This window comes from Phragmites australis, chromosome 23 (assembly GCF_958298935.1).
Source record: "Phragmites australis chromosome 23, lpPhrAust1.1, whole genome shotgun sequence".
Lineage (NCBI taxonomy): Eukaryota > Viridiplantae > Streptophyta > Magnoliopsida > Poales > Poaceae > Phragmites > Phragmites australis.
The window spans coordinates 21,244,402-21,260,192 of NC_084943.1; the positions used below are offsets into that span (position 1 = coordinate 21,244,402).

The following is a 15,791-nucleotide window of genomic DNA, read 5'->3' on the forward strand; positions in this document are numbered from 1 at the left end:
CGAAGTGCTCGGGAGAGAGTGCTCGGGGCTGCACGTGGCAGCCCCCGAGGACTCGGTGCCCCGAAGGCCCCACCGAAGTGCTCGGGAGAGAGTGCTCGGGGCTGCACGTGGCAGCCCCCGAGGACTCGGTGCCCCGAAGGCCCCACCGAAGTGCTCGGGAGAGAGTGCTCGGAGCTGCACGTGGCAGCCCCCGAGGACTCGGTGCCCCGAAGACCCCACCGAAGTGGGAGGACCGCCTGCTGTGGGAGGACCGCCTGCTGTGGGAGGCACGAGACGGGTCCATGGCATGTTGGTCGTACCCCCTCCATTGCGGGGCACACCCACCTAGACCACGTATAGCGTTTAGGAAGCGGGATCCTCTTGTCCTCATGTACTCCCGGAGAGGGTTACGATCCCTCTGCGATGATGACCTGCTTGGTTCCCCAAAAGGTTGATCCGCTTGCGTATGCATCTCATACGCCTCTTCAGTCTGTATAAGATGAGGGACATGTCAGTAATACACAGATTTTCCAAAGAAAACCAATATAAGTAACGCATCACTTACCACAACATGAAGTAGGCGGGCACGATCCTCGGGGAAGGGTCTGGGGCCCGGCTGTACAGGTCCGCTGAGTAAGGTGGCACGCGTGCGCGGACGGTACCAAGCAAGGTAGTCCCAGTACGTGGCCTCGTCGTATTGTCCAGCAGTAATGATGACATCCACCGCAGCTGATTCTGTCCACCTCCGTATGTACTCGGCATTCTTGGATGCCCAGTCTTGCGTGCCTCCGCCCCCTTTGAGCTCCACCTGTACGTGACATAAACAGTTATAATTTGTTAACATGGATAACCAATGTACTAAGGCAACATACAATAACACACTTACTCGTGCGCCCGTCCGGCGTCTCGTGGTGCTGGAACAGGCACCACCTGTCGGTACCCGAACTGCCTCTGTACACGTTCTGGAGAATATACTTCCACGCAGTTCATGTACAACAAGAAGCATGTGGTCAACCATAAGTCTGCGTCACGGCTACAAGAGGATGCCAGGAGTCCACCATCTGCAATTTCTTTTACTCGTGCCATACGCCATGGATCCCAATCCACTAGATCAGCGCTAAGGATGTCCAGGTCACTTATCACCCTGGAGTAGTTACCATGGTCTTGCTGCTGACTCCATCTTAGCCTGGCATGAATCCACCGATACCCCATCGTTGGCCTTATGTCATCTGCAATGCCATCAGAGATGTGAACTGGGTAGTAGCACTTGAGCACCCAAGGTCTGGAAATCGGGAGGTACTCCCAACTCCATAACTGTAAGAGATGTAAGCACCCTGTAATGGTTGCCTTCCTCTTTGTTCGCTGGGTTGCATCACACAATCCTCTGTAGGTTGCAGCCAACACTGCAGATCCCCAACTGTAAGATGTAGGCTCATAAGGATGTGACGCGAGGTGGGCTGCTAACCATACAATATGTGGGACGACATAATCGCCTGCCGTGTTGCAGAACATGATGCCTCCGAGCAGGACGTATAAGTACACCTCATAGTGTTGCATAAGTGTATTCTCGTCCGCATCCAGTGGGCATGGACCGAACTGTGTCAGCCCATGAACCCAGGACATGGAGAGGCCAGCATCCTTCCCGTCGTATTGCACACCAAACCTATAAGATGCAGATGGTCAATGACGCTTTAATAGCACTGTAATATTTTAAATGCATTACATAACAAATAATTACCTATCTGCAACATAACCCTTCCACTGCTCCCTTGCGGGTCGCGAAACTATTAACGGGGCACCCCTTATTGGCAGCCCGGTCAGCATGGCCACGTCCCGCAGTGTTACTGCCATCTCACCAAAAGGAAAGTGGAAAGTGTGTGTCTCAGGACGCCAGCGGTCGACGAGACCTGTGAGCAGTGCCTCATCAATTGCCGGGAGAGGTGTCCTACCACCGACCTCCATGGGAGCTCCGGTCATCATGAGAGCGAAAGGTAGTAGTCCCGCCCGTGCGAGTGGCTCGTGGAATCGAGGGTCCAACTCCTTAATCTTGTGCACACTCCGGGCTCGTAACGGACCCAACTGCATGAGTTATCCAATACATGTACAGAGTTAGTTCGAAATTATCGTGGCAATAAAATAGCACATATAAACATGGTACCTGCTGTCCTGTGAATATCATCCTTCCCCTATGGTTCTCGTCGTACCGCTGCTGAAGAAGCTCGGGAAGACCACCATGAGCCATGATAATGATTTAAGGCTTCATAGTTCAACAAATAGGTGAACAACATATTAGAATAATCTAAGTACTCTAATTAAATAAACTAAGTACTCTAATTAAATAATCTAAGTAATATAATAACGTAATTAAATAATCTAATTTGTATAATCTCAAAACTCTAATTAAATAAACTTAGTACTCTAATAAAATAATATAAGTAATATAATAACATAATTAAATATTCTAATTTGTATAATCTAAGTACTCTAATTAAATAAACTAAGTACCCTAATTAAATAATCTAAGTAATATAATAACGTAATTAAATATTCTAATTTGTATAATCTAAGTACTCTAATTAAATAAACTAAGTATCCTAATTAAATAATCTAAGTAACGTAATTAAATAATGTAATTAGAATAATCTGACTACTCTAATTAAATAAACTAAGTACCCTAATTAAATATTTAAGTAATATAATAACGTAATTAAATTATCTAATTAGAATAATCTGACTACTCTAATTAAATAAACTAAGTACTCTAATTAAATAATCTAAGTAATATAATAACGTAATTAAATTATCTAATTTGTATAATCTAAATACTCTAATTAAATAAACTAAGTACCCTAATTAAATATTTAAGTAATATAATAACGTAATTAAATTATCTAATTTGTATAATCTGACTACTCTAATTAAATAAACTAAGTACTCTAATTAAATAATCTAAGTAATATAATAACGTAATTAAATAATCTAATTAGAATAATCTAAATACTCTAATTAAATAAACTAAGTACTCTAATTAAATAACCTAAGTAATATAATAACGTAATTAAATAATCTAATTTGTATAATCTGAGTACTCTAATTAAATAAACTAAGTACTCTAATTAAATAATCTAAGTAATATAATAACATAATTAAATAATCTAATTTGTATAATCTACGTACTCTAATTAAATAAACTAATATAATTAAATAAATGTAATTGAACGGATTAAACAATCTACTACCGAAAGAACTAATCTATTTCGAAACTGACTAACCAAATAAGCTAATTACTCTAAATATTATTACTAACCTAAGTATTAAATAGGTAATCTAATAACTAACCGGTACGAAAGTGGCTGATCTCGAAGTATTAAACTGCCGCTGCTGCTGCTCGCGTTGCTCCTCTTCTGCTGCTCGCGTTGCTCCTCTTCTGCTGCTTTCTCTACTCGAGATGCTGCTCCTCTGCCGCTCCTCGCATTCCTTGCTCCCTTCTCTGCTCTGGTGCTGCTCTCTTCTTCGCGGTCTCAATTTATTTAGCTCTCCGCAGACCAACATGCATGCATCCTGCACCAATTATTGACCGGCCGGCCGAACTCACGAACTCACGGGATGCAAAAAAACGAACGACGTGACGTGACAAAGATTGATGTGACGCGGGAAAAAGAGGATGGGACGCCGGCCGGCTGTATTCGGCAACTGAGGTGCCGAATACGGCACAGTACAGGGTGTATTCGGCAACTGAGGTGCCGAATACAGCCCACAGTGCCGTATTCGGCACCTCAGTTGCCGAATACGGTGTTTTCGGATTTTCAGTTTCCGAAAATCAAATTTCGGTATTTGAGATACCGAATACGAGTGCTAGATTTGTAAATACGTCGACATGTTGTCTAATTTCGCAAATACGGTCGCGTATGTTGTCTAAATTTCCAAATTTGCCTGATAAGATGGCTCAGACATTCTATCGCTGTATAGTTAGTAGTACCATGCGTCGTCATTTCGCTGCTAAACTTTTTTTCACGTATGAGGATGCCAGTGCAACAAAACATTGAGCCTTTTTTATATATGATATGATAACACCGGAGTACTACAATGGAAGACACGAGCTATAAGCCGTCCGGCCAGAAAACAAGGGTTCCTCTGGAGACCCTCGTTTTCTAATCGGACGGCTCGGACAAGCATTTGGCCGAGCCGAGCGGAGCAGCGGCAGTGTGTGTGGACACAGCCAGTGGGAGCTGTGGCAGCTGCAGGAAGCGACACCACTCGCTCTGGGCACACGTCCTCCCGCCATTAAAAGCGGCAGGGCTCGCATTTATCGTGCCATTACTGCCCGCCCCCCTCTCCACGCAGGCCCACCACGACCACCACAGCAGCAGGAGGAGGCCAAGATCCGCTCACCGCGCGCGGTGGTCTCACCGCCGGCGGTCAGCGGCTCAGCCGGTCCGGCGAGAGCAGCGCCTCGGGGTCCCCGCACCGGAGCCGGCTTGACGCGGCGGCCGCGCGGCTCCGCCTCGCCGCGGCCAGGATGGACGGCGGCTCGGAGGCCAGAGACATGAAGAACCCGCTCCCTCCCCCGGGGGCGGCGCCGCGGCGGCGGGAGAAGGGGGAGGACTTGGCCGCGGCGGAGCGGTACGAGCGGAAGGAGAAGACGCGAGCGGCAGCGGAGCCTCCCCCGCCGCCGCCGCCTCCGAACGGGGACGGCCAGCGCTTGCTCCAGAAGCTGCGGCCGCGGGAGGTTGCGCCGTCGGCGGCGGCGGACACGCGGTAGCGCCAGGGAGGGGAGGCCGTGGACGCGGCCTCCACGGCGAGGTTGCGCTCGAAGCCGAAGGAGTAGGAGCGCTTGAGCAGGAAGTCCCTCGGGCCGAGCTGGTCCGGGCTGGCCGGCGCTATCTCTGGCATCGCGGCGGCCGCGGCGCCGGCGTCGGGTGGGAACGGGTGGAAGAGGAGGAGGTCGTCGAGGCTGGGTCGCACGCGGCGCGCGGCGCGGAGCGGGGACGCGACGGGCGGGGGGAGCGCGACGGCGGCGCGGCACAGCGGGCAGGACGCGTGCGCGCGGAGCCAGACGTCGATGCAGTCGGCGTGGAAGGCGTGCGCGCACAGCGGCAGCGCGCGGAGCTCGTCGCCGTCGGCGAACTCCAGCAGGCACACGGCGCACTCCCGGGCGTCCACCGAACCGCGCGCCGCCGCCGCCGCGGACAGGAACTGCGCCGACGGGAGCGACTTTATGGCGGTCTCGTCGAGGCCGTAGTAGGGCGAGAACGTGTGGTAGTAGTTGTCGTACGTGGTGAACGACGCGAAGGAGTCGTCGCCGCCGGCTGAGGGGGAGCCCGGGATCATCAGCAGCCGCAGCCGACGCCGGCGCCACCGCCGCCGGGCCACCCGGAACACGCGGCTCACCAGCCGCGCGTACAGCACCACCATCAGCGCCGCCCCCACCACCGCCAGCATCGCGATGAGCGGCGGGCTCAGGCTCCCGCCTCCTCGACTCCCGCCCGCGAACGCCCTTACCACCGCCGCCGCAGACGACTCCGGCACCGGACCGGGACCCGGCCCCGGCGCGCCCACCGCGTAGCCGTAGGGAGAAGGCGGCGAGCTGATGGCGCCAGAACGCGACGCGACGGACGGAGCAGGGGCCGGGGCCGGGGACGGCGGCCGGGGCGCGCGCATGGTGTTCTTGGCGCTGTCTCTGTCTCCCTCCCTGTCACTGCGTCGGTGGTGGTGGTGAGCACATGGCGCGGCGGCAAGAGCAGCTGCTGCTAGTGAGAGTGAGGCAGCGCCGGCATGATCCGGCTTGCGGGTTGAGTGCAAATCGGTGCACCGAGGCATCGCTAGTCACGCTAGAGTACAGCGGTTGGTGGGACGAATTCATTTACTACAACCGGTGCACCACTACGTGGATTAGATCTCAGAGTTCATTTTCTCTTTAACAAATTTCAGTTCTAACTTTTACTTTTACTGTATAAAATACGGTTTGGTTTCTATATTATTTAGAAGTGGCTAATTTTCAATCGAGTGAAAATAAAAATATATTTAATTTGATAACAGTAATAGTTGGATGAAAATCTAATAGTTGAAAAAAACAGATTTACAAGTGAATAATATTTTTTATAGCAAAGATATATACAATTTTTTTGTGTATGTTTGATAAAAAAATTTAATTGAGTACCGATCAAAAGACAGACATATAATCGGAAGATCAGATGATAACACGGTGAGTGAAATAAAGTTTTGATTTTAATAGATTGAAACATAGTAAATGCGATATTATTTCTTCTCCTGAAAGCATCTTAAAAAAACCTCCATCCAAAATCTCCAAAAAACGATCTCCAGCGTAGGATATTTTGACGAGCAAGTCATCCGGTTCTTCCCGCATGTCAAATCTGGCATGTGTCTCCCCCCACCGTCGTGCGCTCCCGCCACCATCCCGTCGCCCGTCTGCCTTCTCACTGCTGCTCCTGTTCCTCCTCCTCCCATCGTCGCCTCCCCCGTTTCCAGGCTCCACGGCGCGTCAAGGCATTGGAGCCCGTCGAGTTCGTGTGGGTCATCGCTGCGCTGCCCGAAGCACCGAGCCCGTCCACCTCTCCTCCTACCCGTTGCCTCCACTTGCCTGAGTGTCGTCGCCTCCTCCGTCTTTGGGGGTGATCTGAGTCTCGGAACTTGTCTATCGGGGGTTTGATGCTTTTTAAGATCCCGGGTTGGGGCGCGGATAGATCTTACTGCTGGGGGTAGTTGTGGTTCGCTTGGGATCGGTGGTCTGGAATCGATGGGAAGGTGGCGGCTTTGGGGTGTCGCTGGGATCGTGGGGTGGTCTGTGGGCTCTGAACCTCTTCTCCTCTGTCTTCAGATATTCAGGAAACGCATAACTTTGTATTAGCTCACATTGCACTGCCGCATCCCTGAACCACACATCAACTCCTGGTCTCCAGCGTTCTTCTGATCCAATTGCCTAATTGTGCGATGAAAAAATTCCTGTATTTCTTGTCTTGGTCTTGGTGATGAACTCAGAACAGGTTTTGATATATCTTGGTCGGATTTGTGTACTCGTCGCTTGCTGTTGGTGCCTGAGCTCTTCGACATTGGCCTGCCAAAAGAACTGTAAGAGTGGTCCGGTCTTGCCTTGCTGCTGCTGCGATGAGACAATGGATTCCTGGTACTCCTGGCAGGTTGAAGTTTTACATGAGAAAAATGTTCTGTCAAGTCTCTTTGCTTTCAGTTGAAAATAAGATTGAATCAGTTTCTGTTGACAGCTTGGCATAATAGAAGTTGACATATAACCCATGCATATTTAGATATCATTTGCAACAATGCTACAATATCTTTTTTATAAGAAAAGTAAGAACTATAAGCTGAAAGCCTGAAACCAACTAGCCAAATTAACGAGAGGCCTAGTTTATTTGCAAAACTGATATAGAAGGGTGGAATATTATTAAAATATAGGAGAGTGGAATACGAAGGGTGTAATATAAATAGTCTGTTAAAGTACAAAGAGATATGAAGAAAAAATCTTTTTAAAGTGCACTCCATATAGAGATATAGAGGGTGTAATATAGAGTGTCTCCTGAAGATGCTATTATTCTCCTCTCATCTAGTAAAAACCTCAAACATTCCATTAATGTACCTATTTTTGTCATCCATTCTTGTCCTCCGGCCTCCCTGTCTCATTATCGACTACGAATATGAGATCTATTTTACTAATAAAAATAAATTAAGAGAGAAATTAGCAGATAATCTGCTCATCTTTTTTCAGATCTTATCTAAAATTAAACTATGACATCGCTCCCGACGTATTCGTTTAGCGACGCTCTCATAACTCATCCATATTTACATACCTTGAGTTTACGTTTGATGTTACCACATACAATTATTGTGTTTTCATTACAACGAACGGACACTTAGCTAGTATCAACAAAAGTATTAGTCCCCCGGTTATTTGTTATTTGTAGTTATTGACTGTTCGGTCTTCGATGTTCCCTTTGCCTATTGTTTTTTGCAACTTTATTTTCATAGATACTAAAAATATCTTTATGAAAGAATTTCAAAAGATGAATCTAATGGTGTTGTTTTCATATAATCAATCTTGAGAAAATCGAGGATTAACCTTTCCAAAGCTTGAAGGCACAGCCTCTAGGACTACAAAAAAAAGGAACATTTTAAAAAAATATTCCACGAGATGTTAAATGATTTAACCTGGAAATACTGGAAATTACTATATGCTTGTCAAATGTGAGGCTGTTGGATGTGCTCCAGGATTTGTACATGGTTCCTACTTGGGCTTCAGCGTTTTTTTACTCTTTTTCCTCCACAAACAAGTTCATATCTTCTCTTTTGATGCATGGTAAAGAGGCAGAAGGACGGCCGTTGAGTCTAAAATGAATGGTTTATAAGTTGGTTCATTTGTTAGAAAAAGAAAAGCACTTGCATGTGCAAATGAATTTGTATTTTTTTCTTCCCATTAAAACTTAACGAACTCTTAATTACTAAATATCTCAAACCGGCATCTCAAAAAGAAAATCTCAAACCGGGACTTTCGCTTAGCAAAAAAAAAAAAAAAAAAAAAATCGAAGTCATGAACTTTCAAACGAAAGATGGGGACTTCTAATTGGCACTCAAAACTTCCAAAAAAGACCGTTGAATCATTTGTGTGTGGGGGAAGTATCTGGATGTGCATTTTCTAGATGAACCTTAGTGCATGTGGTTCTGAATTATTATTATTTTGTTTTTCGGAGAGGATGGTTCTGAATTTTCTTATGATCTGAAAGTACTACAGCTAACTTGTGGGCTTTGTTTTCCCCACGGACTAAGGAAAAGACCCAATTATTCCAGACGCCGAATAAGATGCCTGCTCCCGTAATTAGGCTGGATATCATTAACTCTAGGCCCATCTCAATTAGATGTATGCGAAGTTGCCGAGTAACTCTGTTCTTTTTTTTATTTTTCCTTATTGATTTTACATTGCCTTCGGCATGTAATCTTGACTACTATTTTTTATAACTTAATATGAGTATATACTAATAAAATTATATTTTTATTAAAGCATTTGTAAAGACAAATCCAATAGTATAGTTTTTATGTATATATCCAATCTTGATAGTATTAAATGGTCACACTTTCAAAAATTTGACTATACAGAATCTAAAAGAACAAATAAAAAAGAACATATGGTGTAAAGAGAAAACCTCCAAAGATATCTCTTGGAGCGGTTCCGATTCCTCTGACATAACTGCACGGTCGCTGCTGACACGTGTCTCCTGCGAACCCCGAGGCGACACCTCCACCTGGCATTCCGGCCGATGCCTTCTACTCCTCTAAGGGCATGTACAATACAACAACGCTTATATAGATGCTTAAAGAGAAAGAATGATAAAGAATTTGCATAAGAGTCTCAACCTACAATGAAAATAACAAAGTCTACTTGCTAATCTTCAGTTACCATGCTGAAACTATTAATTTTCACTCTGAAACTGCTCCAATCGTCGGCCGCTTCTGTGAGCAGCGACGCCGCGGCAAGCGTCCATCCGAACGTCCACGCTGGTATAAAAAAACGACAACCACCCGCAAGCGTCTAGCTAAGGGATGGCCTACTTACCGTCATCTTCCTTTCCTCTCTAAGCTCTCTCCTCCCGTTCAAGTTCGAGTAAAACGTTTCGGTGCCGTGCGTCTGGTTGTTTACGCTGGATTCTGAACACGTCTCCGGCTGTGCATTTCGTCAGGAAGCTTGCACCTGAACCTCCTCTGTTTGCCCATTTTGGTGGTCTCTGAGGATGGGTACGAGTGATCGGTTCATTCCTGGGTGTGATTACTGATTTCTGCTTATTACTGGATGGAGACTTGAGATGGAGAAAATCTGAACTCGAGTCAAGTCAAGCCAGCCTTCCACAACCAGGATTGTTGGGTATCGTAATTCAGGAGAGAAAGCCATTATTAGTTTGGACTCGTAGATTTTTATTTTTTTTTTGCCGTTTTGCATCATGAAAAAATTAATCTGACAGAAGCCAGTTTCAGTAGTAGTACTTTGGTAGTTTACTGATTACTGAACACTGAAAATGACTGTAGTTTTCTATTTGACCTTGAAGCTTGCAATTGTATTCTAGTTGTCTAATATGGATTATTGAGCTGTGTCTTGAACTCTTGATTATGTGGAACAATGGTGAAACTAAACTGTGAAAATGGTTGCCCTGTCTCAAGAATCATGACAGCCAACTGTTTCATGTGAACATGGTTTAGGCAAAAATGTTCGAGGACAATATACTTCTGCAGCACCTAATATATCTGGCTGGTGGTTAAATTTTTGTTTCATGTTTTCAAACTAATGTTGCCATAATCCTGTCACGCCAAGTCGCATATGGCGTGCAAATTGCGATGTGCAATGAATGGGGAGGTTGGGAACATGTGCGATGCATCCTGTAATCTGACTCAACATGGAATCGGCACCGTTATATGTTGCTCTGCACTCATCAGAGTTTGGAATGAACCCTGCAGAACACTATTCTCCTTAATCTTGGTTCCTGACAAAAAAGCTCTCTCAGGTTGGCAATTGGGTCTTGCTTTTGGGAAAGAACTGAGAATCAGGATAAAGCAGAGATATCAGTGCCCCTAGGTAGCTATAACTACTCTGCTTTGCAATGTTCTTTATGCTCTATAATTTCAGTCTCCCTGCATTATTACATAGCCTTACTCTTTTTTTCTGACTTTTAGACATACCGACAGATGAGTGCAATATTCCAATCCCAGAACCAATTCCTTGCTTAATCTTGATCGAGTAGCACCATGAACAGTCTGATCGAAAGTTTAACACGACAGTCTATCCAGGGAACGATCAGTTTTCATCAGAAATGACTGAAGCAAAGCTGACATAACAGGTTCATAGTTTTTTAGAATGAAAAAGTCCAGGAATCAGAATTAATATATTCAGTTTCTGCACTTGAACACTAAACTGTAACATCTAGTCATGTAAAAGAATGTTAGAAATTGTATCAACGTTAATACATGTGAGTCGTGACATTAGCATTATTAACTGGCATCAGAAACCTGAATTTGCTCCCTAATGCTGAATCACATTTGGCACAAGAAAAATTGTAGACCGGGAACACAGTTTTTTGCACTTTGTTTCACACAATCTGTGACACAGACATGGAAAACCATCACTTCAGACTCACTGAATAATGTCGCCATGAATTTTAACATGTTGATAATGTCACAAAATTGTTTCAGATATTTTTCCCCGTGCACCATAACTTTTACATTCCTTGCAAATTCCTGCCTGCTTGCGCCAGCGATTCTCACGGCACCCAAATCCCAGATAACAGCGGGTTTTTTCCCCTCTGGTGGGGACATTCCAATCTTATTCTGTCATGTAATATGGAATTTGTGCGCTCTTATCCCCTGCTCTCCCTCCATCATGACGACAAGAACAACAAGGAGATAACTGGAATAGAGAAATGGATGTTTCTGAAGTGGTTAAAAGGGAAAGCTGTGTAGGATTAGCAGCTGGGTTAAGGGAAGAGCCGGAATAATTTGACGTTGGGGGACAAGCAGGAACAAATGCTTGCACCAGCACTCGAAAGAGTGAGATGCCTTGTGCTGTGCCAGTGACAAACCATCGCTGTAATTGGGAGTTGTGGTTGCTGGGGAACTACTACAGCTACAGGTCTTCTTTTCCTCAGACCAGTCTTGGGTGTACGATCGACTGAACATGTAGAGTTGGCAGCACAACACTGTTCTAATTTATGTCACGAGTACAATTCCTCCAAGTTTCCATGAAATTTTACAGAATAACAATTCAATTCCTCCAAAATTCATATCAATGTACTCTATTAAAAAAAAAATTGGGTCCACAATCTCTCATGGTACATAATTCCCCTCTTTAGGCAAATCGTATTCACCATGCATGATCGTAGTTGATTTGACACTTCCAATCCAAAAACTATAAAAATATCTTCAACGGTTTTTCTTCAGAGGCCAGAATTCCTTTATGATAGGATTTTCGTTTCCTTCAACGCTCCAACGGTTCTCCTTCACGAAGGAATTCTTCACGAAGGGATTCTCAAGGTAATTCCTTTCATAATGGGATTATCTTTCATTTTCTTTCACGATTCCTCTCAAAGTGCAGCTATTGGAGATGGATGAAAAATAAAGGAAATAAAAACGGAAAAGGTAACCAGAAAAGAAATGAAATGAAGAAAAAATAGTTAAAGATAGTCTAAGAATCTCAAACATCCAAAAAAGAAGAGAACACTGGAATATATTCTATTCCTACGACACCCTTCTTCTTCAAGCCTAAAACCAAACCAACTCACCCTTCTTCTTCAGCTCCATAAAAACCTTCACTCCTTGTTGCCTCTCTCGCACGCACGATAAAGCACTCTCTCAAGAACAGTGCAACGAACACGGGTAATAGTAGCAGCTCGGAGACATTTGATAGGGAGGGCGCCTGACTCTGCCCGCCGGCGATGAGGTACGGCGAGGTGGCACACTTCAGCCACCCGCAGCACCGGCTCCGGCTGGAGCACCTGGACACGCCGTTCCGGTGCGACGGCTGCCGCGAGGTGGGCATCGGCGCGCGCTTCCGCTGCCCGCACCCGGGCTGCGACCACGACCTGCACCGCCAGTGCGCGCTCCCGCTCTCCCCGCCGCCGCCGCCGCTGCGCCACCCGTTCTACCCGAGCTGCGCGTTCGCCTTCCTCGCGCGCGCGCCGGGCGCGCCCGGGTCCCGGTACTGCAACGCCTGCGGCCGCGACGTGGCCGGCTACGTCTACCACTGCCGCTCCTGCGGCTTCGACCTGCACCCCTGCTGCGCCGCGCTCCCGCACGCGCTCGACGCCGGCGGAGGGGTGAGACTGTACCTCCACCCCGACTCCAAGGCCGCCGGCGAGTGCCACCGGTGCGGCCACCGCGGGCGCAGCTGGAGCTACCGGAGCCAGTGCAAGAGCTACAGCCTCCACGTGGCCTGCGTCATGGACATGCTCGTCGAGAGCTGGCACGGCGTCGGCCGCCACAAGGGTGCTGGAGGTGGCGGTGGCAGAGGAGGAGGCAATGTCAATGTGTACGACGCCGGGCTGTTGGTGGCCGGGAGCGGCGGGTACAGAGTGCCGGTGATCAGGGGCGCGGCGAAGAGCAGCCACGCGAGCAGGGGACGGTCTTACTGGGGGAGGAGGAAGGGCAAGGTGAAGCGCTGCTGCGAGATCGCGGGGTTCGCGGCGCAGGTGATCATCTCGGCGGTGCTCGGCGACCCCACCGCGCTCATCGCCGGCGTGATAGGCTCGCTCATAGTGCGGTGACAGCCGATCGCCGGCGCCGGTAAAGTATGTATACCCCGCCATGTAAATATTTTATGGTGAATTACTGAGTTGTAAGTCAGTAAAAAACATGTTGGTCCAAATTACAGTGTCATTTTACGGTAAATAATTTGGTCCTAAGAATATGTAACCTCTAAGTGTGGGGGGCTTGGGAAGCTCCCAAATATTTGTTATTTTTTTTACCAGTCAACCAAAGGACGTATTTGTTATTTGTAGTTATTGACTGTTCAGTCTTCGATCTTCCTTTTGACTATTGTTTTTTGCAACTTTATTTTCATAGGTACTAAAAATATTTTTTATGAAAGAATTTCGGAGGACAAATCTAATGGTATGATTTTTATATAATCAATCTTGAGAAAACAATAGTCAAAGGGAAGGAGGAAGAGGATAGGAGGAAGAGGAGGTAATCAGAATATGTAACCTCTAACCTCTAATTCATCGACTTCCTTGTTCTCTATAATTCATTTTCTACGTTTATACTTTTTTAGACAAAGAAAGTACACCTCAGCTTTTATCTATATCTATACTATATTTTAATATAAAAAACACAAGTTACTTTCTTATTAATTTCTCTGATTTATTGTACATCTCAGCTTTTATCTATATCTATACTATATTTTAATATAAAAACACAAGTTACTTTCTTATTAATTTCTCTGATTTAGTGTACCCAAGACCATCAACATTCTCTGATTAATTTCATCCACCCGCTCGTATTATTCATTTGATCGGACGGCTGTGTGCGCGGACCCGTCCTTCCCCTCCACCCTCGTTCCCGCCTTCCCGTCTGCCTCCCCTCTCGATCTACAACGCCTCCGTCTCAGCTGCCGCGGTCGGGAAGGAGGCCGTCCTGCTCCGCCACTACAACGGCGTCCCTCGGACCGGCCGCGTGATCCCGCCTCCGACGCTTGCGCCGCAGCGAGTACGGCGTGCCGCCCCGACCCCCTTCATAGCCGACGCCGTGCCTGCCGTGGCTCGGCCGCCCACGTCGCGCCCGCCAGCCGCCATCCACGACAGGCAAATGAATAAATTTGTTTTTGTGCCCACCGTCAATACAAGGATGAACAATCATGATTAGATCATTTGGCTGTCAATTTCCTATTGATACTAAGAATTGAAGACAAATGAATATATTTCTGAACTGCTGGTACAGTTCTACATGTGTGAAGTGTTTTCTATAATGGTAGAAGTTTGGAGCAGTTCAGGAACAAAAAAAATCAGTTATTGATGTATCTATGATGTATATGGGCGTGGTTTGGGCATTTGGCATGCTTTAGCATTTTCGTGGATCTCTGGTGATGCTTTAGCATTGATCAATCACGCTGGTGACTTCAGAATTTCTATTATCGATGTATCTCTGGTGGTCTCCCATGTAGTTGCTTCGCTTCCCGAACTCTTCAACTCTGGCTGAGGTCTACTGCAATGCAACTTGTGCCAACCATGTACTTTTGTATTCCTCTTCTCCGTTATGCTTCGGGCGAGATGCTGGAGTAGCTAGCTATGTTGGATCCAATTTGTTAGCTTGAAATCTTAACTGAAGTTGCAATTTTGGAACCAAATGTGCAGTCTATGATGTTTCTGATAAAATATTTGGAGTTTCGTGATATTGGATGGAATCGTAAGATGCCTTATGAGAACCACGATGAGAACCATGATGATGAAGGTTAATGGAAAAAATTATCTAGAAAAAATAATGTGATAGAATTTTCACATCCCCAATGGGTATTCATCTTGAGCAAATTTTTAGCTCACATTACAACATTACTGATTCTACGTGTATTACACGTGCACACTTAACTGGTACCGACATGATATCAGAATACCAAGGATATATGTAGCCATTAAACTACCATCATCTAGAGAGGCCGAAACAAATCGGCTAAAAAAAACTTCTATTCCTCAGCTCTAATCCACCATATACGCCATAACTTCTGAACGCACGCTTGCTGCAATTTTCAGCTTCCATAGTCTTCCAATGCAGACTAAATGGATCTTGACGAACACACAAAAGTTCAATGTCCGCCCACATTAGGGAGAGAAGAACCACAGTGTCTCTGCAAAGAATCTGTCGTTAAGACATCTCACAAGGATCCAAAGCTGAACTCCTCCAGCCATACTACAACAAAAAGGTCAAGATCCGAGAATCCGCAACAACGCCTCTAAAAAGAGGAACGACACTGAAAATACTATCTTCGCTTGATCCTCAGATAAGATTTTCACCCTGGATGCACATAACCACGAGCGGAGTACAATGCCACAACATCAAGTCTTTTAGAGTAATAAACATGGTTATGTGTGTCCAAGTCAGCGTGAATTCAATCAATCTGACATGATATTTTAAAAAACAAAGTAATTCATTTTTTAGCACCAACCTTTTTTTTTTTGAGAGAGAGAGCACCAACCTTCGTAGTTCCAGAGGTTTGAAGAAGACAGAGATGGGCCAGATCCTGGGCCGTTTCTTCACTTGTGCTACGCGTGGGTCCACAAGTGAAAGGCCCACTATATTAAAGATCCTTTTTTTTC

At 46.1% G+C, this 15,791-nt stretch overlaps 3 protein-coding genes and 1 long non-coding RNA gene across 5 annotated transcripts; 1 reads left to right on the plus strand and 3 right to left on the minus strand.

The window, feature by feature from the left end:
• Positions 1-236: 236 nt before the first annotated feature.
• On the minus strand, positions 237-1,945 carry LOC133905780 (serine/threonine-protein phosphatase 7 long form homolog). 2 transcript variants are annotated; one of them, XM_062347542.1, is made up of 4 exons: positions 1,718-1,945; positions 866-1,642; positions 545-787; positions 237-469 (listed from the first exon to the last, which is right to left on the minus strand). In XM_062347542.1, coding segments are annotated over exons 1-4 (1,245 nt in total). In that variant the 5' UTR covers positions 1,942-1,945; the 3' UTR covers positions 237-468. The 2 variants fall into 2 exon arrangements, with proteins under 2 accessions (XP_062203526.1, XP_062203525.1); XM_062347541.1 differs by having other exon boundaries at positions 237-787.
• Positions 1,946-1,960: 15 nt separating this feature from the next.
• Positions 1,961-3,648, minus strand: LOC133905781 (uncharacterized). Its single transcript, XR_009907692.1, has 3 exons — positions 3,319-3,648; positions 2,138-2,236; positions 1,961-2,058 (listed from the first exon to the last, which is right to left on the minus strand). It is a non-coding gene; the product is annotated as an uncharacterized LOC133905781 (long non-coding RNA).
• Positions 3,649-4,023: 375 nt separating this feature from the next.
• Positions 4,024-5,980, minus strand: LOC133905710 (RING-H2 finger protein ATL65-like). Its single transcript, XM_062347471.1, has one exon. It carries the CDS (start codon positions 5,797-5,799, stop codon positions 4,399-4,401), a length of 1,401 nt encoding a protein of 466 aa, XP_062203455.1. The 5' UTR covers positions 5,800-5,980; the 3' UTR covers positions 4,024-4,398.
• A 6,354-nt stretch (positions 5,981-12,334) lies between these two features.
• On the plus strand, positions 12,335-13,555 carry LOC133906395 (protein VACUOLELESS GAMETOPHYTES-like). Its single transcript, XM_062348282.1, has one exon. It carries the CDS (start codon positions 12,423-12,425, stop codon positions 13,248-13,250), a length of 828 nt encoding a protein of 275 aa, XP_062204266.1. The 5' UTR covers positions 12,335-12,422; the 3' UTR covers positions 13,251-13,555.
• The last annotated feature ends 2,236 nt before the right edge of the window (positions 13,556-15,791 follow it).

Coding starts and splice junctions, on each gene's coding strand:
- LOC133906395 (XM_062348282.1), top strand. CDS start 12,423: ATGAGGTACGGCGAGGTGGCACACTTCAGCCACCCGCAGCACCGGCTC.
- LOC133905780 (XM_062347541.1), bottom strand. CDS start 1,941: ATGGAGGTCGGTGGTAGGACACCTCTCCCGGCAATTGATGAGGCACTG. Junction 1,643..1,717: donor AAGGGTTATGTTGCAGATAG/GTAATTATTTGT, acceptor TGCATCTTATAG/GTTTGGTGTGCAATACGACG. Junction 788..865: donor GACGCCGGACGGGCGCACGA/GTAAGTGTGTTA, acceptor TGTCACGTACAG/GTGGAGCTCAAAGGGGGCGG.
- LOC133905710 (XM_062347471.1), bottom strand. CDS start 5,799: ATGCCTCGGTGCACCGATTTGCACTCAACCCGCAAGCCGGATCATGCC.